This window comes from Acinonyx jubatus, chromosome B4, assembly GCF_027475565.1.
Source record: "Acinonyx jubatus isolate Ajub_Pintada_27869175 chromosome B4, VMU_Ajub_asm_v1.0, whole genome shotgun sequence".
Lineage (NCBI taxonomy): Eukaryota > Metazoa > Chordata > Mammalia > Carnivora > Felidae > Acinonyx > Acinonyx jubatus.
This window is the reverse complement of record NC_069387.1, coordinates 90,549,312-90,573,908: the sequence shown is the minus strand read 5'-3', so window position 1 is coordinate 90,573,908 and position 24,597 is coordinate 90,549,312. Positions and strand designations below refer to the sequence as shown.

The window sequence follows — 24,597 nt, the reverse complement described above, 5'->3', positions numbered from 1 at the left end:
GGTCGATTTAACAACTGCCTCCTTCAATACATGTAAACTATGTTTGCACAGCATTAGGAGATGTCTTTTATTTCAGAAGTTAGTTCTTACTGTTACAGGAGCACCACAAATTTGAAGGAAGAGGCTACAGTGTGAAATGAGCTCACTGAAGGATATGTTAAATAAAAATTTAACTACAATATAAGGTACTGCAAAGCTTTGCTTCCCCCCAGCACAGACCCCTTAACCAGGAAAAGTAGTCAACACTTACCAAATACAATATGTGAATTAGCGCTACAAGGGGGGGGGGAATCTAACTCAACTAAAAGAAAACACTATATTAGCTAACAAACCTGTGACAGCTTCAGAATTTTCCTAAAAATAAAATTCAAAAGTGTACACAGTATTTGTATCCTTCAATAAGGAATGTAGGGATCCAAAGGGAATGAAAGAAACATCTGGCTTTAAAAATTTCTAAGTTGGAAACACACGCACACAAATGGGTAACTGAGAAAAACGGAGTACTTAAATATTCAAATTTTAAATGTGTAAGAAAATTTATAATAGAAAAAGTGGCAAACTGTTATTGTGACTTGATTTGCTGAAAACATCTGCAAATTCACACTGGCATTAAGAAAACCAAAGTTTCAAAAATTTACTCCTCTCTCTCTCTTTCTCCAGATATGTTTTCTGTGCAAAAATAAATATCTGAAAATTGCACTAATACAATAATACTATTTTAACTTTTGTTATTATGAATAATCTGCACATGCTGCTTTACAGACAATACATATTTGTAAACTTGCTCATGCAAAATTAGTGTGCACAATAGGGATACTGTTAATCCCCACACTTAAAAAAAAATGATACCTTATCTTTTTTTAAACTGCCAAACCCTCTGAAACGTAACAAATCTTACAGATATTCTTGTCTGCCAGCTAAAAATCGATTTATGTTGCTGAAACAAAAAGTTATACGAGAAAAACATGGTTTTCGTCTTGTAAAATTTTTTGATTTTTTTTTTTAAAGAAAAATTATAAAAGAAAGAAATTCATGGTCACAAAATTTCAACATTTTAATCCTAAACATTACAGGGCAAATAGATACTGGACCCTATCTCCATCAATCCTAAATTTTAATTTCCATTTTTTAAATGTTGCCCTAACCACTAAAACATTAGTGGCTTTACAACCTCTGGAGATTGTGGAAATACATGTTTCTGAAATAAATGCTACAAAAACAACAATGGAAGAAAGCCAAACTGTCTCCATGAGAAGAGGGAAAAAAATGGAACATTTTGAAGCCTTAAGTACTTCTCTTTCCATGTCTTATGGTTAACCTGTCAATTCAGTGCATCATATGGTCAAAGTAATGGTCCCCGTGTTGAACAAACATCTAACTAGTGTCCATTGATTCCAAGTTAGTAGACGATGAATCTTTTTGGATACTTTCAAAGATGGCCGCCAGCTCAGGGTTAGAACTGATCTGTGACTGGAATTCACTCATCAGTGGACTCTTCTCTGCTTCTGGAATGGTTAGCAATGCTGCTACTGCTCTCATGGCAGATCGCTTTAGTTCATCTTGCTTTTCAAACTCCTGCTTTACTGAATTTGCTTTCACCTGTAACATTGAGTAAATTTATATTATAGGTTATAAAGACAGCTCCTGAACAAAATTTAAGCATGTAGAAATTTCTGGTAAATAAAGCAAAGCCACTGTCTTATAGGTCCAAAAGATACATTATACCTAAACACAGTTATTTTTAAACTGTTGAGCAGTAGCTCTCTTCCTTTGAGGGAACATTTTATACAAAGCCCCCTTATAAAAACAAAATCCAGAGCCCTCATGGTTGAAAACAGAATGGGACCCAGAGCCTTACCTGCTTAAGCAAGTCCTACTCTGGCCTCCAAGAAACTATTCTTCTAGCTACCCTGTTCACTCATTTTTCTTCAAACATGTCATGTACTGCCATGAACTGTGTATTTCTTCTGTGAAAAGTCCTGTTTCCTTCTGAATCTAAAAATAATTCTAACTTTTCAAGGTCCATTTTATATGTCATCGTGCTCATATGAAGTTTTCTAGGACTCCCACTCACCACCTCCTCTACCAGAATACACCATTTCCTCCTTTATGGTCTCAGAATCGATACTTCAACATATGATACAGAACTATAACATTAAATAAAAGCTTTTAAGAATGGCATTTAATGGTGCTACGTTTTCTAAAACATCCACATCTAAAAGGTTAACTTTTTAAATTTTTTAATGTTTGTTTTTGAGAGAAACACAGAGTGTGAGTGGGGAAGGGGCAGAGAGAGAGGAAGACACAGAATCTGAAGTAGGCTCCAGGCTCTGAGCTGTTAGCACAGAGACCAACGCGGGGCTCAAACCCACCAACCTCGAGATCGTGACCTGAGCCAAAGTCAGATGCTTAACTAAGCTACCCAGGAGCCCCTAAAAGATTCACTTTTAAAGCCAACTAATACATAGGGTGTTAGCATGGTTAAATTTGGAAAACTACAGTATGGAATCAACTAGGATTCTTGAATATACCAAGTCTGGCCTAGGGTGATGTCTATCAGTGATTACCTTAGTTGTACATGTGGCACGTAATGGCTCAACAAGTCGGTCCAACCTCTGTAGCACTGCACTTGGACAAAGGGTGGAGAGTCTCACCAACATTAAAAATGTGAGCATCTATTAGAAATTAAAACAAAAAATTTAGACTTTGCATTATTTTCTAAAGACAAAATTCCAAATCCTGACAAAGCTTTTAAGAGGAAATGCATAGCATGTACCATCAAGTTTCATTTTAATGTAATCTGCCATTTGGAATCACATAAATTTGTTTCAAACTTTATTCTGAGGAATATTAATTATGAGCATTAGGCAGATCGACCTTAGAATGTGGTCCTAGAGTCCAAAACTAGTAAAGTGGTTCTCAATCCTGGCTGCACATTAGCGGGGGAAAGCTTTAGACATCTGCCCAATTCCTCAACCCCTTTCCCAGAGATTTTTACTTAACCTGTCAGGATAGGATCACAGATACAGTATTTGTTAAAAAGCCTTGTGTGTAACAGAATGGAAACCACTGAACAAGAAAATAACTAGGAGAAAAGCTCTGTAATAAGTTTCCACTGTCTTAGCAGATATTCCTAAAAAAAATCAAAAAGACTGGTTATTCAGTCTTATATTATCCTTATGTTATAATATATAGATTATATATATAATATAGATTATATATATTATTCTATATATCTATATATTATATACAGATAATATATAGAATATATGTACAGAATAATATATATATTATATTATATTTATCCTTATATTATCCATATAAAGCCCAGTAACTCATAATCTTTTTTTTCTCTTACACTATAAACTACAGAATAAAACAGGAGGATCCTATTACTTCTTTTGGGGTTCTCTTCATTGAATTTGGGAGGGTCAGGTTACTACCACATAGGAAACAAGTTGGAATTCTGATAGTATGGCTGAATTACTTTTCAACTACCACTTTTGCCCTGCTTGACTAAAGGGCCTGAAGAAGAGACAATGAACGGTTTTTAAATCACCCTTTTATAGTTCATATTTAAAATGGACATGAGCAAATAAAACAAAGAGCAGTTATGCAAAGTTCCTACTCTAAAACTTTGAAGGGTATTTCTCTCTAATTTCTACAGATTGCTATGTATATGTGGAAACAGTCCTTCTGTATTATCCTTTAACAATACTTTTGATATTAAGCCTATTATACTGCAAAATAAAAATCCCCCATTCATGTAAGTAAAACAGTTATCATACAGAACAGCTCTAAAGACAGACAAAAGAATTAGCCAAGACACTGATGGAAAACTAAAAAGGAAAAGAAAAAACTCCCCTGAGAAGATTACTGTCCAATATTAAGACAGGCCAAAAAAAAAAAAAAAAAAAAAAAAAAATAGTAGTAGTAGTAATAATTTCACTCCTTATACTCTGAACACCAAAACCTGCCTGGACTCTTCTTTTAAGTAATGGAAAGATCTCTGGTCTATGCATTAAAGCAAGCTGGCATACAGAATTTGAGAATTTTCCATCCATAACTTAGACTTGACTTCCTCCTCCAATGAGGTTTCTGGATTTTCCCTGTAATGTTACACTGTATTACTATTACTTTTGCATATTCTAGTTTATAGTACACTTATTAAATCATGACAAGCAAATCAATTTTTCTTAATACACAAGAGTAAATTGCAAGGGTGAAAGTCACTATAGCAAAGTCTTCCTCTAAAGCAATTTATAAACAGGCACAAATATCTTACCTTAATATCATAATGGTCCTTCAAACCATCTTCAACATGATTTAGAAATTCAAAGATATCTAGTCTATCAAGACAACTGTCTAAAAGTGTGTACATACACTCAAAAGCTGCCTTTCTAATATCCAGTCCATCATCAACTGTATGCTTAAATGGACCCATTTCTACCTGTTGAAACAAAAAAGAATGTGTGGATATACTTAAAAGTAAAGGACAAGCTTAGATAAACAGTAATGTAACTAACTTACCTCTCTTATAAGCTCCTTTCTAACTTTTGTTTCATTATAAAGATGTGGCAGAACAGTATCTAGAAGATCCCTTATTAATGACGGTTTATTATGTGCTGCTGAATTGAATGTGACCAAGGCTACTCTTCTTACATTCAAATCTGGGTCTTCCAATGTTTTTAGGAAATCACCTGAAAATTTTAAGAGAAACATCATATAGTCATGGTGGGCTTAAAATACAATATACATTATATATTTTTTCTAAATGGCTAAGTTTATGTTGATATTATTTCTTCCATGCAGGTGACAGAAGGACACGATAAGTGAAATACAGAACTTCTTTTGGCAACAGGTAATCAATTAGACCCATTCACATTCAGACATGATAACCGATTCTTAGCACCATTATATAATGCAGAGGGTATGGAATGAATGAGCCCCAAAAGTTCTTCAATTACGTTTACAGATAATTTATTTTTTTTTATTTTAAAAACAATTTTTTTTTAAAGTTTATTTATTTTTGAGACAGAGAGAGACTGAGCATGAACGGGGGAGGAGCAGAGAGAGAGGGAGACACAGAAGTGGAAGCAGGCTCCAGGCTCTGAGCCATCAGCCCAGAGCCCGACGTGGGGCTCGAACTCACGAACCGTGAGATTGTGACCTGAGCTGAAGTCGGACACGCAACCGACTGAGCCACCCAGGCGCCCCTACAGATACTTAATTTAAAAAAAAGGTAGGTTGCACAGAGAAGTGACGGAACCAGCAGCTATAAAAATATTGCGAATGGTGCACTCAAGAGTTCAAAATTAGTATTTTCACTAAAAGCAACATAAACAGAAAAAACTGAGTTTGAATAAAATAATTAGCCTGAGACAGATCCGCTGCTTGATAAACTGAACACTATTAACAAGTACACAATTTATCGGATGATAAGGAGACATGCGCCTTCAAAATACTTTTATTTCTATCTTTAATGCCGAATGTATGAATTGGTAAGAGGTTAAGAATACAGAAGGAGGGGGCGCCTGGGTGGCGCAGTCGGTTAAGCGTCCGACTTCAGCCAGGTCACCATGTCGCGGTCCGTGAGTTCGAGCCCCGCGTCAGGCTCTGGGCTGATGGCTCAGAGCCTGGAGCCTGTTTCCGATTCTGTGTCTCCCTCTCTCTCTGCCCCTCCCCCGTTCATGCTCTGTCTCTCTCTGTCCCAAAAATAAATAAACGTTGAAAAAAAAAATTAAAAAAAAAAAAAAAAGAATACAGAAGGAGGAACCTGAAACTCAACACAGAACAAAAAGTAGAAACTGCAAACGTGGGGAAGAAATTATAGTGCAAAGATGTTTGGAGTCACACAGAGGGGGATCCAAATCACTTCATTTGCCAATTTTATGACTTTTGGCAAGGTACTTTAGGCGAGAGCCTCAGTTTCTCAGCTTATAAAGTGAGCATTCCAAACCTTTTAAGACTACATGAGCAGAATAAGCTGCATGTACACTGTTGAATAGTCTGGGACATACCTGGTATTCTTATGGAGCTACCATTCTTCATTATGCAGTCTCAACCCTACAATCAGCAATCTTTTGGAATACATGGGGAAAAAGAGCAGTGCCAACACTTGACTGTATCACAACGGCAATTTGAAAAAATGGAAAGGAAGTAATACTTCAGACACCATACACTGGGGGGCAAACTCAAGGCTGACACCCCAGGAAACTTCTGATTACAAAACAGTTCAGGAGATACCTTGGATTCAAAAAGAATTCAAATACACCAGACTAAATCTCCTCATCCCTCTCTTTGCTTAGAATTACTAAGACAGTAAATGAGAATAATACTTTATTCTAATTATCTGCTTTCAGAAAAGCATCTAAAATATTGCTATTATTATGGACAAATGATGACATGGACTAGGATCAAAGATCCCCAAATCTTCAGTTTAAAAATTATAATTTTTAAAAAGCTTCCTAGGTGGTTCTGATGTTCATATTAGTCACAAATAATACTAAACTAGATCATAATTCAAAGAGAATGACAATCATCTGATCAAATAACTACACCAACGATACACAATAGTTGACTTGTCAACTTGGAAATATGTCTCTAGAGATGTGGCGCAGGATTCTTTGTCCTATCTTGTACAACACAAAAAATGTCAACAAATATATCAAAGCAAAAAAACAGGTGAGAACAAAGGCAAGAATCTTCCAATACAGACCTTCTTTAAATTATTTCTAGGTCCCAGCGATAGCATCCATTTATCCCTGCATCCCTCTTATTAACTGGTAATCCATTTCTTAACTGAAAATCCATTTTCATTTTTATTTAATCCAAGTTAGTTAACATGTAGTGTAATCATGGTTTCAGGAGTAGAATTTAGTGATTCATCACTTACATATAACACCCAATGCTCATCCCAACAAGTGCCCTCCTTCATGCCCATCACTCAGCCCATCTCCCCACCCAGTACCCCTCCAGCAACCCTCAGTTTGTTCTCTGTATTTAAGAGTCTCTTATGATTTGCCTCCCTGTTTTAACCTTATTTTTCCTTCCCTTCCCTATGTTCATCTGTTTTCTTAAATTCCACTGAGTGAAATCATGATATTCATCTTGCTCTGATTTATCTCTTAGCGTAATACATTCTAGTTCCATCCATGTTGTTACAAATGACAAGATTTCCTTCTTTTTGATCACCAGGTAATCCACTGCAATTCTTTTAAATTGTGTTTTTTCCCTTTGTTGGCCTACTGCACAATGGCACGAAACTACAAAGCTTCTTTGCCATATCCCTCTATTCTCTCTGCTGTCACTGTCATTGCTCTGTTTCCAAGAAAACACCAAACTAAGCTCTAAAGGTTTTTAGTTTTACCAACTCTAAGAAAACTGATGATGATGAAATCAACACAAGAAATTATAAAATCATTACTAATAATCCTAGAAGCTAATTCTTGACATCACAGAAACAGAGACAGCCCTAGTCTTTCTTGGCTATCTTAGTTCTACCCGACTCAGTTTTTTATTCTTCCACCGTTTCCACCTTACATATGAAGTCTTCACAGTTCTCCCTGGGAGCTGGAGGGTTTACAAGTAATAACAGAAAACCGGGGTTCCCACAGATAAAGCAAGAATCAAATATGTAGTTGACTGTGAAGGACATCCTAGTGTTATTTACCAATTTCAGTGATTTGCAAAATTATCTGGTAACAACTGCAAACTGAGGGATGGTAGATAATCACACATTATCAATTATCTTTTTAATGAAATAATTACCAGACCCTTAAAAGCATTTTAGTTCCTTGGTAGTATTTTTGGCTACTGAAATTATTAATCAGTATGTTCACCTTTGTTTCCACTTACCTATGCAGTTCTTTAACAATGGATCAATAGGTTGCGGATGATCAGAAATCGTAAACTTCACAGCTGTAACCACAGAGCTTCGGGCATAGGATGAGCCTAATTAAAAATAAATTTTAAGTCTACTGGTATGTAAATTCACTAAAATCCACGGGCATCTTTATCATTTTCAAACCACTTTCAACTAACACCAGTGTCTTCAATTCCTTAACATTCTCTTTGGTCCAGAGGGGTGACACTTACTGTTCTCAGGGAAGCAAAGTTTTACTCGTAAACTATAATCCCATTAGGTTTCAAAAGAAATAATGTCTTCTGGGAAGGAGAAGGGCTGGAAGAACAGCAGTGGGGGATCTAAGCCCTCACAAAAGGGAAGTGTTTAAACCCACAATTTCTTAAAAAAGCAGTTTCTAAAAAAAGCAATGGCTATTATTATCCCCTATTTGGTCGAAAGGAGTCGACACTGGTAATCTGAAAACAAAACTCTCCTAGGTTCTTTCCTTTGAACTAAATTCATTAATTTTAGTATTATAATTAGTACTACCAAGCTCCTTAGGAGACGTTAATTCAACAAACATCTGTCTTTTCCACGATTTTAAGATTAAAAAGTAGCACTGAAATATAATGAACACTGGAAATTAGAACAGATTCATTTAACCGTTATCTTATTATTCTAGCTTTTTAAACAACAAAATGTCACTTGAATATGGCAATAGGTTCTACATATAACACAAGATTGTTTTAGCTTCTGCATTAGGCATCTTTCAAGGTTACCAACTGCTAATAAAATTTTAAGTAAGAAAATCTAGGTACCCACCTGATATCAAATACCCCTTAAGCCGTGGAAGGAGAGTTTCTGGATCAATTAGAGTGAGTTTCCCTAGACATTCAGCAACAACATTTCTGGTTCCTTCTTCTGCACACTCACAGTGCTTTAGCAATAAGGCCCAGATATTTTCAACATATGGTTTAAGGCCCACCACTGATGCAGAGCTAATAATTTCCTTCAAGGAATGAAGCAGAAGATACTGCCTTTTGGGTTGACTGGTTATTTCTTGTAAGACAAATGGCAGATACTCAGGAAGGTTGCCCACGCTAATGCTGCCTAGTGCATAGGAGGCGGCTGATTTAACTTCTTCACTAGGAGATGAAAAGGCTTCTAATATTACAGATTTTAGTTCCAGCTGCCCACTTAGGTCAATATGATGCCCAACTTCTCCAAGAGAAAGCAGAGCTAAGAGACGAATGGAATCTGTAGACCTTGAGTTCTTAACATCTTGAATAAATTGACCTACTACGGCTGGTCCTTCTTTAGGGCATGCTCGAGTAAGGGCAGCTACACATTTGGCAATAGAATAGTAAGACTGCTTGTGAGTAAGAGCTGTGCTCTGAGAATAAACTGGACCAGTCAGCATGCGCAACAAATCCATGTAGCCTAGATTATTTGTTCCAGTGACAACCAGAGCTTGGAAAAAGTCTAGCATGGCGCTAAGAGCTCCCCCCTGCAATAAAGGTGATCTCACAAGTCCAATAAGTTCATTGAGAATGGATCCACTTATTTTTGAAAGGGAGGAGGGATACACTTTCGCCAGTGTGGTAAGAAAACTGATAGCCATCTGTGAAACATGCATATCGCTTTCGCTGATAAGAGGTGGGAGCTCATCTAGAACTGCATCTATCATGGCAGCTGTCAAGCTGTCACTATAGTTTTTAATTAGAATATCTAGAGCAGAAAGGGTGCCCAGTTTCAAAGCTCTCTGGTTCTTCCTGAGAAATGAAGCAAGGATAGGAACCCCTTCTCCCAGGACAGGCCTCAAATCTATCTTCAAAGGCGACCCAGCAATCAGTGTCAACGCCTTCACTGTGGTTAACCGGGTAATTTCATTCTTTAGTCTCTCCAAGAAAATCTGAAGCGTATTAGGCAAATCAGAACCCAAATTGTCTCCAAGGTTGCAAATAATTTGCCCCATACAAGAAATAGCCCTTTCCTTGACTTCCTGATCAATGTCGGCTGCTTTTAACCTCTTAATGGTGCAGGTAAATAGATCTTTGATATAAGGAGTTGCATCAAACGAGGAAGGCTGATCTAAAGGACGAATTACTTTGACAAGCTGTTGGGTAACAAGAAGTGCTTCAGATGTAATCTTGTAAAATGGGTCTCCGACACAAGCCACCACTGGAGGGACCAAAGCCTGAACGTGAGGATGGAAGACTTGAGGAGAGTGGTTACAGAGGATTACATACAGACACGACAGAGCATCAATCTTCAAATTTGATGAACTTGATTTATCATTCAGTGAGAAAATGATTCCTAAAAAGCCAACAAAAAAAAAGTCCAATAATTCTTAGTTTCATGAAAGAAAAAAATTAAAACCTAATCCCTAAAATATTACTAAAGTTCCCACTTCGTCATACTATCTCTCAAGTAGTAGAGACTCCACAATCTACGATAAATAGGACAGCCAAGAAAGTTACAGTAAGGTTTTAAACTTTGTACTTGAAAGTTTCTAACTTGAGTTCAAGATGGTTGTACGTGCAAATTAAGTTGTCACAAATTACGCTTTTGAAGGAAACAACGATTTAAGCTTATCGAAGACTTAATAATAGTCTGTGGTAAGTCCCCAAAGTGATTTATCTTTCATACCTGGTACAAGTACAGGAATGTGTTGCGTTAGGGCTCCAGGTAGTACATTTACCAGTTCAGTTAACATGTTAAAACAACACTGCCGGGTCTTGACACTTTTTTCTTTCATCTGTTTGTGCAGAGCTTTAACAATGTTGGGAACCTGTAATTATCACACACTCATTAGCTATTGGTATTTCCTCAGTACACTTACCACAAATTATAGGGGACGGGGACAATGAACAGTTTATCTTTTTTTGTCAAATTCCTAATTCCGCTATCTACTAACAAGATTGTCTGATGCAGCTTTTGTTGTACCCACTACATTTGTGTTCTTTGAACTGTATTTGCTTTATACTGATAACAGAGAAAAGCTAGCATTAGCTCTCTAACAGAGCAAGAAGTCTTCCTTAATTAATTTTTGATTCTGAAATACATAAGACTAAGTAGAAATCTAACCAAATAGTAAATTTTCAACCAAAATTTTAGCAACATAATTTATAAATGGCTTTTTGAACAAAAATAGCACAGATACGCATTAAACGAAAAGGGACAAACTATGGAAAATAAACCATTAAACAGGTCTTTATTTTTGCTTTTAGTTTGCTCTCACAATGAAGTAAGACCTCACTTCAAAATATAGCTACATGCAGCAAGTTTATGATTCAAAGACATCTGCTTCTAAACTTTCTACCGTTTTGTTAGCTGGTAAAACATAAATAGGGTATTTGGGTGGGAGGATACATACAGACACATACCATGTTGAGTGATCTGAGGGCTAGAGACAAAAGACGACAACCTGATTTGTCAAACCATCAGAATGTCCCATGATTTTACCTGACTTCTATACATTTATTTAATGGCTTGTGTCCTCCATACACTTTATCTCGTTTCCTTCTACAGTGCATTCTTCAATGTTCACCTTTAAGTTCACCAGGAATTTTCTGTTAATTTGTACTACTTGAAAGCAAGAGACATACGGTATGTACATCTCCCATAGTTTCGTTGTTCAGTCCCTCTCAACATCTGTTTTGTAATTTATAAAAATGAACCAATGTGTACACCATTGGGCTGCTGTAGGGATTAAATACAAGATAGGAAAATGCCTAGCGTGCACCAAACATTCAATAGGAGCTACCTAGCTCTGATCTTTAGAATCTTAGAGATGTCCTAAACGGAAAAATATCAATGCCAGCTCTTATTAATAAAAATCCGTAAGTACTTACTATGTACTAGGCACTACACTAAATGTTTACATAGATCATCTCATCTCTTACTTCCCTGGGTAGACAATTCTAAGTAAACCATTACTACGCGTGAGAAAAGTGAGGTTTAAAAAAATAACTACCTTGTCCAGGATCATGCAGCTAAATTAGAGCTGTGGAGTCACACTACTTGTGTTCATACTTTGCTTCACTCCTAAGATTCCTCTGTTAACATCAGAGATAATTTTACTGAATCTTAAAATTATTTTAATATTGCTTATCTACTAAATCAAGAATACCTCAATCAGGATAAACTATAAGTGACATAGCATGAATGAGTATACATAAACTCCTATAGAAGTATATCCCAGAACTCTGCTTCTCTGAAGATGTTCTGAGACTCACATTTCCATATAAAAACCCAATTTTACAAGATCATATTTATGAACATGACTTTCAATCATACTTTTTAATTTTTTTTTTAACGTTTATTTATTTTTGAGACAGAGAGAGACAGAGGATGAACGGGGGAGGGTCAGAGAGAGGGAGACAAAGAATCCGAAACAGGCTCCAGGCTCTGAGCTGTCAGCACAGAGCCTGACGCGGGGCTCGAACTTACGGACCGCGAGATCATGACCTGAGCCGAAGTCGGCCACTTAACCGACTGAGCCACCCAGGCGCCCCTCAATCATACTTTTAAACTGACCTGACTCTGAAGCATTGTCAGAGGTGTTTCTCCCTGCTCCATAGCATCAGGGTCACACAGCCAACTTTGTACAGGACGAGTTTGCTTCAAAAGAGAAAGGTATGCATGAAAAACATCTGCCTTTACATTCTCTTCACGCTCTTTAAATCTCGATATCAGTGCAGGAGAGACAGTCTTGTAGAATTCTGGAAGCATTTCATGCCTTGTGCTAACTACAGCATCCAAGCACTTAGCGGCCGCACGTCTCACTTTCCAGCTCATGTCGTCATCATCACTGTATTCGTCGTCACTCCCTAGAGAGAAGTTTTAATGTTAACAGGTAAGAAAAGTTTATCATTTAATACAGAAAGTCAATCGATATTCAAACTAAGACAGTTTTAAAACTTTTCACTTAAGTACAGCAAGTCTTAAAAGAGCAAGTACTTAACAGATAGAAATTATACCAAGTTACATATAAATTAACCTCTAAAGAAAATAATCGTAATTGTTTTTAACTCGTTAATCATCTTCTCACTTATTACGGGTAATGAGCAGCTTAAATCATTTAAAATCATTTTTAAATTATTAACACATGAAACTTCTTTCCAAAATAAATACTTGTAAAACATAAATCTCTCATCCAACCTTTTAAACAGTATGTTTACTTACTTGACACTATAGGAAAAGCAATCAATCAATCACAGAAGGCGTTAATAAGATAAACCAGCAAATATGATTTGTGACTATAGATGATATATTAAAAAGCATGGTTACAATCCTAGGACATGCTGTAGACTAATTTTCTGGGGAGAGAAAGAATCCTGACTGACATCAGCTTTCTTTGGGATTACAAGGGTTTTCACTACATTTAATGACGGGCTTTTAGGAAAAAATATGTGTATTTTCAACCTTTCAACGTATTCTCATGACAGTTTAAAAACACAATACTTCCTCAATTACAAGAAAATCCTTCTAACAACAAAGCACCATCTTCTCCAAATTCCTGTTAAACCTTAAAACAATAAGCATTCCAAGTATAAGCATTATCAACTCCACCTCACTTATGTATGCTTCATTACATACATATGTAATGTGTGTGAAATCTCTGAAAATTATTTCCTTCCAACACTATCAGACTGAATCAGTTGGGCAACATAAAGTCAGGAGGATGGCAAAAATGCTAGCAGTTCTTAGAACAATCTAAAATTAACAATAATTTTGTTATTAGATAAGATTATAGCCCTGACGCTGATTCCTCAGTGGGGGGAAAAGATGTCATCTCTTCACTGGCTTATATTCCAATTAGCTTAATGACAGCTAAATGTGGCCAGCTATGCCTTACAAAATCCTAGGATGATATTAAAGTTTTGTTTACTTAATTTCATTTTGGCACATTATAGGAAAACCTAACCAAATACTACTAAACCCAAGGCATATGACTTATTTGCAAATACATATTTGAAAATTAAAAGGTACTATATCAAAATAGATTATTTAAAAGCAAACAAATAAATGAAGTTTTCCCCATGGCAACCCATGTGAATTATTTTGTAGAAATATACTTTATTGGAAAAAAAGGGTTATTAAAACATTAAATATCCTAATCACTGAAATTATGGTGCTTTTATGTTACAGTAACACTATGGTGCAAAGACAGTCATTAGGTATAACCCATGAAAACTGATGTAACAGCTAAAGGACTTGGTTAGTTATTCAACATAAGTACCTGGCACACTAAAAACCAACAATCAAAACTTGGAAGATATCGCTACTGCTTTTTTCAAAGGATATTCTATTATAATCCCTTCATTAATACAACACATTTACTGAGTGCCTACTGTGTGTCAAGCACTACCCTAGGCACTGGGATAAAGCAGTCAACAGAGAGACTAAAACTCTCTGTCTTCATGAAACTTACATCCTAGATGTGGAAAATAATTACAATATGTCAAAAGGGATTAAATGCAATGAAAATAAAAACACTGAGAAGGAATAAATAAAGAGGAAAGCCCGGAGATGAGAGACTGAATGAGGGGGGTATACAAGAAAAAGTAATTATGTATAACCTCAAAGTTTTTGGCCTAAGAGACTAAGATGAGATGGAAAAGGCTAAAGAATAAACTGGTTAGGCAGGAGATAGGGAAAAAGTGGGGAGAAGATATTTTATACATCTAAGCAGTGAATCAATTAAGCAGATGTACACATGAACTTAAAAGTCACAGGAAAGATCTGAATAAAGAAAAATTTGGGTTTTCAGCATAATGATATTAAATGACATTTAAGGATATTAAACCTAGGAGACTAGGTAAGATTAACAAGAATAGGAGTTCACAGAGAAGTCTAAGCCCTGGAATACTCTGAAGTTTAGTGGTCAGGATTATGAAGAGCAACCAGCACAGAGACTGAAAAGGGATAATCACAAAAACAGGACTACACCCAGGAGAGTGTGGTACCCTGGAAGTTCAAGAAACACTGCCGAACTTAGTAACAGGCAAACATTTGAGATCACTGGTGACCCTGTCCATCACTGAAGACTAGATTTAAGAGAGAAGAAAAAAGGAATTGGAGAGCGTTCTTTTCAGTTCGGTTGTAAGAGACACTGGGCATTAGCTGCCTGTGTAATATTGGGTTAAGGGAGATTTTTTTTTATAGTCACTTGTTGTTTTAAGACAAATGAAATTATAGACTTAAGAGGACATAAATTCAAAAATCAAAAGTATGAAAACTATCATGAAATCCACCAACCCATATACCACATAACTTACCTATTTAATTATCTCCACTATGATTCTTTTAATGCTAGCAGAAACAACTTAACACAAACATCTATGTTCCTAAAAGTGCTATCCCTTTCCAGAGTAAATACTACAAATCACAGCATGAGGACATCAATCTTAGGAGCCTGAGAAATGTCTAGATTATCTATGAAAGTTAAATGGAGCCTCAAACAATATTTAGGATTTTTCATGAAAGTATGTATACAACCAGCCAAACAACTGAATATGTATATCTACATCACAGTTTAAAATAAAATTCATTTCCCTCCTTACAAAATCTTTGTAGAAATTTGAATAAAGAAAAATAAAAACAAAACAAAACACACACACACAAAACACAAATATCGTTTATATTGCTAGCTAAGGGAAAAATACTAACATCTTTTTTTTCTGTATATTAAAAAAAATAAAACTGGGACATAACTTTGTCCCACTTTTTTTGTGCCTTAATATTTTTCTAGAACAGGACTCTGAAAATGTTGTATAGCAGTTTAATACATAGATGCCCCATAATTTATTTAATCAACTTGCTATTGTTGAATACTGAGGTCATTTCCACTTTCACTATTATAAATAAATGGTACAATTTGGGGATAAGAATCCTCTCCATCTATAACACTGGCTCTTTGATGAAAATTTAACACATTGCTTCTATATAATTTGAAATACCTTGGTCGTCATCATCACCACCGTCTGCATCCATGGCATTTTCATCTTCATCTTCATCATCATAATTATAATTTGGATCATAGGTAAGATATTTAAGACAAATATTTATAATGGTAGAAACATGAGGATATACTTCCTTAGGACATCTGAAGAAAAAAAATAAAAGCTGCCTCGAATAACTATTTTTCCCCTTCATTTAATATCTGACACATTTTGCTTTATTACCAGATTTCTTTCTTCCCTTTAACATAGCACAGAAAAAGTGGTTCTTAGCCTTTTCAATAGCAATGACTCGACATATTTTAAAATATTTACTTTTCAAATGACCCTTGATTTTAAGATGAACTTTCCCCCTCACATTTCCACATCTCTGAAATCAGGATGATTCTTACAATAAATGATATACTGTGGTTAATTTAGGGTGGAATAGAAATCTGTATATTTATGTCTATCTTCTGAACATATGACTAGATGACCAAGCCCAAGTGAACATGCTCTTCAGCAACTAGGACTGTTTGTAAAAATGCCAGTGCACACTCTTCTAGGCTAGGTCTTCTAGCTATATGCTATATGTTCTAGCTCTGGCTATATGTTCTGAGACAGAACATAGAAATGCCCCACAATAAAGGAATAATTAAAACAACAGAAACAAATCCCACAATTTCTGATTTTAAAAATTTGGATGGGGCGCCTGGGTGGCTCAGTCAGTTAAGCGCCCGACTTCAGCTCAGGTCATGATCTCGCGGTCCGTGAGTTCAAGCGCCGCGTCGGGCTCTGGGTTGATGGCTCAGAGCCTGGAGCCTGCTTCGGATTCTGTGTCTCCCTCTCTCTCTGCCCCTCCCCCGTTCATGCTCTGTCTCTCTCTGTCTCAAAAATAAATAAACGTTGGGGCGCCTGGGTGGCTCAGTCGGTTAAGCATCCGACTTCGGCTCAGGTCATGATCTCACAGTCCGTGAGTTCGAGCCCCGCGTCGGGCTCTGTGCTGACAGCTCAGAGCCTGGAGCCTGCTTCACATTCTGTGTCTCCCTCTCTCTCTGACCCTTCCCTGCTCATGCTCTCTGTCTCAAAAATAAACAAACATTAAAAAAAATTAAAATAAATAAATAAATAAATAAATAAACGTTAAAAAAATTAAAAAAAAAAAAATAATAATTTGGTATGGGGGCGCCTGGGTGGCCCAGTTAGTTAAGCGTCCGACTTCGGTTCAGGTCATGATCTCACGGTTGATGAGTTCAAGCCCCGCGTCGGGCTCTGTGCGGACAGCTCGGAGCCTGGTGCCCGCTTCGGATTCTGTGTCTCCCTCTCTCTCTCTGCCCCTCCCCTACCCATGCTCTGTCTCTCATAAATAAACATAAAAAAAAAATGTGGTATGACCATGAAGCAGCTTCTCAAAACCATGAGTGGGACAAAGGATTATTGCAGATAACAAGTGAAGTCTCAAGACACTGTGCTACCAAACTTAATTCTCACCAAAGGCAAAAAAAAAAAAAAAAAAATCTGCTACTTAGCCAGTATGGCCTTCTAGCACATAAATGCAGATTTTATTATTAGAACCAAGGTTTCCAAATTGAGATCCACTGTCCTAGCAAAATGGAGGTGATAAACCTCAACAATTGCTGAAAAGATATAAAATTCACTATTGATTTTTGGCCAGATAATTAATTTACCCTAATGCCCTTTAGGATAGTAACCACATTATCAAATTAAACCAAAAGACAACGATAAATGACTTTATAAGTTCAAGTCCTAAGAATGAAATGGAAACATTTCAAAATAAAGACTGTATTCTGAAATATAAGATGATATCCACTTCAAATACTGTATGATCAGCTTAATAATTTAATCAAGATACATCTGAAATCCAAAACTCAAATCTTGACTGTCAAAACAATCCATTTCTCCACACCCACCTAACCTAGAGTGTAATTATTACTCTAAGGGAACATTTTTATTTGAAAAATAGAGATCTTAAGACTTACCTTCTCACAAATGACTCAAAGGCTTGAATGCAATACTCTCTTAGTTCATCGTCATCTACATTACAAAATTTTACCACCAAAGGAATTATCTTCTCAAGGTATTCACCTAAGAAAAGCATATTGGTTCTTAAAAATATTCATTTTTTTCTTTAAAGAAAATTTTAAAGTATTTAAATATTTCTTACCTATTCTATGACCAGCTTGCCTACTAATTGCGGCAATACATTGTATGTAGGTCCTTGTTGTTGACATGGAATCATTTTTGGACAATTCTGACAACAGATGTTCAATAAGATCTACAAAAACTATATTTCCACAGCTCATAACCAGATGGCCAAGAGCAATAATGGTTCTTTTCCTCACTGCAAGTCTAGGGCTGGTCAACTGGGGGAGCAGACAGGTCAGAATTGAAGGATGGAAATTAACAAGAAGTCCTCCTTGCCTTAAAATAAAAAAGAAAACAATAAATAAATTCAAAATGTTTGAGCACTACTTAAATATCTGGCCTCTGACCCCAATGTAGTCAAAGAGTAAAAATGTTAGAAGGCACTAATTCAAATTCAGAATTCAAGTAACTACCAACCCAACTAAAAAGTTAAGTAAACACAGTTTTGAAATTTGTATCCCAAAATTCCCTTCTGCAATCTAGAACTGTATCCCTATCCAACCAACAAGCTTGAGAATACATGAAAAAACCAATGGTCTTGTCCCTTTCTCCCCCTCCCAGATTTCTAATTGTTTTCTCTATTAATAGCTTTTTCTCTATTATAGCTTTTTGGGAGTTCACAACACTCAAAATCTCAGCATCTCTTGACTATCCCTGCGGCCTTCCTCAACACATCTATATACGAAGTTGCATTGATCTTGTTGATTCAACCCTCTCTTCTAAATCATTTCACATGGGCAGTTCAGGGAGTCAATAGCAGTTAAGCATCTATGTGCCAGGGCACTGCAACTGATCCAGTCACAGGACAAGAAGTCTAACTGAATAGTTCCTACTTAACCAAATTAAGTATAAATCCCTCACCCTCTTCAACATAACCACAACCTATGAAAATGATTTCCTACTACTCTTCTATTCATTTCATATATGATGGAAAACAAGAATACAATGTTTCCCAACTCCAAGATTACTTAATGCTAATATATTCTAAGCCTGGGCACATACACCAGTGTCCTATCCATTCTTCAAAATTAAATTCAAATGCCAGTCTTTCTTGGAATCTTGGAATCGTCCATTTTAAACCCAAAAATACACTTAATAGTTTCAGTATTTAGTCTCATTCAATCTTACATTGTAGTCATTTTTGTCCTTATCTCCTATAGTACCATATAAGCTCTTGTGTGTGCCAGGATGACTGCTCTTACCTTTCACTATAAGTATGTACCAGACGAAGGCATTTGATTATTTTCAAGTTGCAGTGGATTAGGCAAAAACAATATACAATGAAGACATAATGATTTGGAGAATTAGGGACAAAATGAAATTGACAGGTCTTTTAAGGTATATTCCCCCTAAGAGTTGCTTAGATCTTCCTATCTTCCCAAGTTTGACCTCCAGATGAAAGCAAACACGGAACAAATGTACAAAGTCAAGCTCCCTCCTCTCAAAACATGCAGTATAATCATGGGTGCTAAAATGTATACCAGCATTATTTTAACTGGAAAATTTGTTACTTCTACCCACACAACTCTTATCTAAATAGATCATTATATTCAAAATATAAGAGTAAAAAACTAAATATAAAAACTGTGATGAAACATTCAAATGACAAATTTTATTACTTTTCAAAACTACAAAAAATGCTTGCTGTGCAGGATTACATGATAAATAATTAGCTTATTTCTCCTCTTACCTCTAACCACATATCTATAAAACAGCCACAATTTAAATATGAACAATTAAAAAATAACAATATTAAAAATAAACAAACATGAACAATTTTAGGCCAAATTTTATTTTTATCAAAAGGCGTTTTAATAAATGCACAGTTTTTGTATTACAAGTAATATAAATCACAGGCATGTTTACCTGCTCAACATATCAGCCATAATATCCAAAGCTTCTAGCTGAACAGAGACATCTTCCTGCTTTGCTATTGCACTGGTAAGACGTCCAGTAATCTTTTTACATACATTAGCAGCTAATGCAGAGCCTGCATAAATAATAAACCAATTATAATTTCAAGGCAAGTAAGTATGTTGATTCCACCTTGTATTTATGGTGGTTACCAGATATTCAACAACTCAAAACTTGATAATAATCAAGACTGACTCAAGAGATTCATGTCAGAAAAATATGTATTTCAAAACAGATTGTTTTCCAATAAAATAATTTATTAGACATAAACAATAAGAGATAATAACTGCAGAAGGAGTACACGACATAGGCAAAAAAAACCCAATTCAACAGACTCTCCTGGACAACTACTTCTATATACAGAAATGACTCGCCTGTGGAGCCAGTGATGGCTATAGTGTTTGCACCTCTAGACTGGAAAGCAGAAATGATTATTCTTCTACTTGAATACTCTTATTACTAGTAACCTAGATATTTTAAAATTTCTGTGAACTAAAAACCAAATATATTCTAATCTCCAATACCTAACATGGTCTCTTAAAAAAAAAGAGAGAGAGAGCTGTAACCTAAAATAAGATCCTTCATACTCCAATCCAAAGATCCCAAAACTTCATTATGAAGTAGAAATGCTGTTCCAAAGAACTCATAAATCAAGGTTATTACTATTCTGAAGTAGATTCGTATTGTTACTGGCAAGTGGAAGAAAAAAAGGAACAAGAAATAATCTAAATGGTTAGAATTCTTGTTAGAACCAGAAACCAACTAAAACATGTTTCAATGAGAGAAAAGAACTAAGGATGATTATCAGTGTTAACTAATACAAGAGATATTTTATTGACATAATTAATGTAATAATATAAGAGATATTTTATTGAAATAATTAATAAGAGTAAGGACAAACTGGTAAGATACAGTAGAAAAAGCATCAGCTTTGGATTAAAAGATAATGGAGGATTTGAATCTTTACCCAAACAGGTAATCAAAACTTTGGGTGAATTAACCTCGTCTTTCTTTCAGTTCCCTCAACAATAAACTGGAAATATTAAGACCTCCCATATGGCTGATCTTTAGACTAACTGAAATAATACACGTGAATCATCTAGCATGGTAGCTAGTAGAGCAAATGATTAATCAATACTTGTTAAGTAAAGGAGTAAAACCTACACACTTAGACTACATTACCACCAGTCTCCATCTTTCCACGAAATAGGGAGGTAATAATTTCACCCCATCTGTGAATCAGACCATCAAAAACCTTAGCCTGCTGATTTTAGCTGATAGCTTAGTAGTCAAAACCAATTCTAAAATCTGCATTACCTAAATATTTGTGCCAGAGACCAAAATCTAATTAATAGACAAATTCATTAATTGTAGTTTTAAATTACCAAGGTAGCTGTAGATTCAGCCTTAAAGATACTAGTAAACTCAACTATTTCACAGCTGTTTTAATGGTGTTAAGTATTACACATCATAAATTTTGATACAAAGCAAAATTAATACTGAAAATAGAGAACTAATCAGAAATAACTCAAAATTTTGGTTATCTTTTCCCTCATTGCATAGGTTGGCATTAACTCTATTCTGTAGTTATGGTACAAACAACAATATAAAATCTTGGTATTCCTACAAGATACTTCAATCAAAAGATATTCATTTAAAACTGAAAATTGAATTTATTTTTAAGCAAAAATAGGACTTCAGGCTTTTTTTTCCCTTGATTGTTCAATGGGATCTTTACAAAGACCTTTTGACAGGCACTGCTCTCCCTCCCTGACCAGGAGAAAAAAAGGTGGAGGGCAAATACCTCCAAGTAAAAAGGAACTAGGAAGAAAATGGTGCTCTTGCTTACCACTGGAAGCTGGAGGAAGTTCTCCAATTACTGTTTTAAGGCCAATACTTGAAATATCTCGAAGTTGTTCTTTATCAGAAAGCATGTTAGTGCAGAGGGTATCTACAATTGTCTCTACTTGGTATTCTTTCACTTTACTCACTAAGGGGCCAAGACTGTAATATAAAATAGAAAATAAAGTTTTTAATTTACATTAAATACAAAAACAGAAAAATAGACAAGTAAAAGAATTTCTTCTGCCTAGCAACTACCGGCACAAAGCAAATACACTATGCCTGAATCACAGATAGTATATGAATAAGGGTTTAAAACAAATTTGATTGATGGGTTTCCCACATCTCCCCACTGATTTCTACCATGGTATCATGAAACAAGATGCTTACCACCCCCCCAACCCTTCAAATACACAACACATTTTTTTAGTAATAAAAAGGCTAATTAGGAGTCTGCTCCTAACAGGGATTCTACGGTTTAAATGAAATAGCAATGCCATCCAATATTTCACTTTGCCAATTTTAACCCTTCCTTCCTCCTATCATCACCAACTCTATCTTGTGAACCAAAAAAATTTACATCCCTCTTATTTTCTTGTTTAAATTTTTAAAGCACTAAATAATCTGCTGCAAAAAGTTAGTACTACTCTGTCTTCCCAAAGAACCTTGTATATTCCTTCCATATTAGTATCTTACACTATTATTATAGGTTTGCATGCAGGTCAACTGTTTGAGGATGAAGAAAAGTTCTTCCTTTGCATGCTTCCCATAGAATTTAAGATAGTAGTTGTTTGGTGCATGAATTTTCACTGAAGAGCCATTGTATTAAAGACTATACTGAATAAGAAAAGTATGGCTCCTATCTCCATACATTTACCACTGGTTGATAAGGTAAGGAATTCACACAACTACTTGAGAAATGAAGGCATTCACTACTCTGCACAATTTCTTAAAAAAAAATAAAAAAAAAAACTTTTAAATTCAATGTTATTAGCATTTACAGGACAGGAGACTGAAACTTAGGGACAGATTTTTAGGTACTGGACTTTGATGGAATATTGTTAAAAAAAAGAAGAGCATTTCAAATGGAAAGATCAGAGAACAGAATGAGTGGAATGCATACTGAAAGAAATGAGGGGTGAAAAGAACTGTTTGATACAAAATACACATAAAAGAAAACAGGAAAGGTAGGCCCCTGAGACATTATGGAAACCTTTAAAGTCAGGCCAGCAAATTTAAATGTGATGTGGTAAAATTGGGAGCCAATGCACTTTGTCAAGCACACGTGACATGATAAAAATAGTTTAATTTGATAAATATCAGATCATATACAGATGCTCAATTAGCTGTCAACTACTTGACTAGAGAAGTCAAAGGCAGTGCAATTTGGAGAATCAGGAGAAGGACGAAAAAAAATCAGGAAGATTGGATTTCTCCAACAACAGTCCAATCCAAAATGATGGCAATGACAAAAGAGACATGGCATATATGTAGAGACCCAGGTGAAACAATGAAAACATTGAGAGTGAAAATAAAAGGGATTCCAAAAAGGAATTTAAAGAGTTTAGCTTCTGACAATAGCAAAATAGTTTTGTTGGACTAACCCTTCTGCAATAATGTCTGTCAACTCTCTAAAACTGTATTTTTGAAAACAACAACTTGAATGCCAGATAATGATGTAACTAAAACCAGAGAAAGATCTACCTAGAACTCCAAATCCAATGAAATTATTCTTTAAACTGTAAAGATAATTTATTATCACAAGCTGAAAATTTATCACCACCAAACCTATACTACAAGAATTGCCAAAGAAAAGTTCTTTAGGCTGAAGAAAAATTAAACCAGATAGTTACTCAGATTTACAAAGATCATCAGAAATGTAAATGTGCGTAAAAATAAAAGGCTATATTTAGAAGACTATATGGGGCACCTGGCTGGCTCAGTGGTAGGGCATGCAACTCTTGATCTCAAGCCCTCCCACTGGGTATAGAGTACTAAAAAACAAGTAAATAAATTTAAAATTTAAAAAGACTATATAGTTTTTCTTCAAACTATAATATTGTATTATAGACACACATACATATATTTTTAAAAAAAGCACAAATACAAGGAAGAAAGTAAATGAAAAATGTTTCAAGCTTTTTATACAATTTATATCAACTAGTACAATATTAACTTTTAATAGATTGCCATAAATTTAAGATGCAATTTATAACCCCTAGAGTGACAATTCTCAACTTTGTGGTTTTGACACTTTGAAAACCAATCAAGATCCCAAAGAGCTTTTCTTTATGTGCACTGTATCTGTCGATGTTTATACCATATTAAAAATTACAAGTAATGAAAATAAACTATACTCTCAAAAAAGGTGAGAATAATAGCACTGTTTTATATGTTTGCGCTTAAAAAAATGGATCTCATTATCTGATTTTGCATTCAGTCTGTTGTGATATCACATGTCATGTGGCCTCTGGAAAATTAAACCATGCACTTAAAAGAAAATGGAGAGCCAAGGGGAAAATAACACCTCAGAATTATTCACATGATAATTTTGACACTTCCAGGGTCATGGGATGTTCCGAGGTCCCCTGAATCAAACTTTAAGAACTGTTGCTATAAAATATTTGATTAATCCAGGGGCCCCTGGGTGGCTCAGTCAGTTGAGTGTCAACCCTTCCTATCAGTTCAGGTCATGATCTTGCAGTCCTGAGATCGCCCAGTCAGGCTTTGAGCTGACAGTGCATAGCCTGCTTGGGATTCTGTCTCCCTCTCTCTGCTCCCCCACTCCTGTTCTTTCTTTGTCTCTGTCTCTGTCTCAAAAGTAAATAAACATTTTTTAAAAATATATTTGATTAACCCAAAAGAAGGCAGGGGAAAAAAAAAAAA

General features: G+C 35.5%; 1 protein-coding gene across 2 annotated transcripts in view; it reads right to left on the bottom strand.

Moving 5' to 3' along the window:
* Positions 1–1,029: 1,029 nt before the first annotated feature.
* Positions 1,030–24,597, bottom strand: part of CAND1 (cullin associated and neddylation dissociated 1) — a 42,289-nt gene continuing 18,721 nt past the window's right edge. Inside the window, exons 3-15 of one of the 2 annotated variants that reach the window (XM_015062449.3) lie at positions 21,719–21,873; positions 19,822–19,945; positions 17,975–18,231; positions 17,790–17,895; positions 15,811–15,956; positions 12,386–12,678; positions 10,496–10,637; positions 8,669–10,162; positions 7,858–7,953; positions 4,531–4,700; positions 4,286–4,450; positions 2,568–2,675; positions 1,030–1,599 (exon numbers count right to left, since the gene is read on the bottom strand). In XM_015062449.3, coding sequence (XP_014917935.1) covers positions 1,375–1,599; positions 2,568–2,675; positions 4,286–4,450; positions 4,531–4,700; positions 7,858–7,953; positions 8,669–10,162; positions 10,496–10,637; positions 12,386–12,678; positions 15,811–15,956; positions 17,790–17,895; positions 17,975–18,231; positions 19,822–19,945; positions 21,719–21,873 — 3,481 coding nt within the window. In that variant the 3' untranslated portion in view covers positions 1,030–1,374. The remainder of the gene's footprint in view (positions 1,600–2,567; positions 2,676–4,285; positions 4,451–4,530; positions 4,701–7,857; positions 7,954–8,668; positions 10,163–10,495; positions 10,638–12,385; positions 12,679–15,810; positions 15,957–17,789; positions 17,896–17,974; positions 18,232–19,821; positions 19,946–21,718; positions 21,874–24,597) is intronic. The other variant, XM_015062451.3, reaches the window with a different exon arrangement.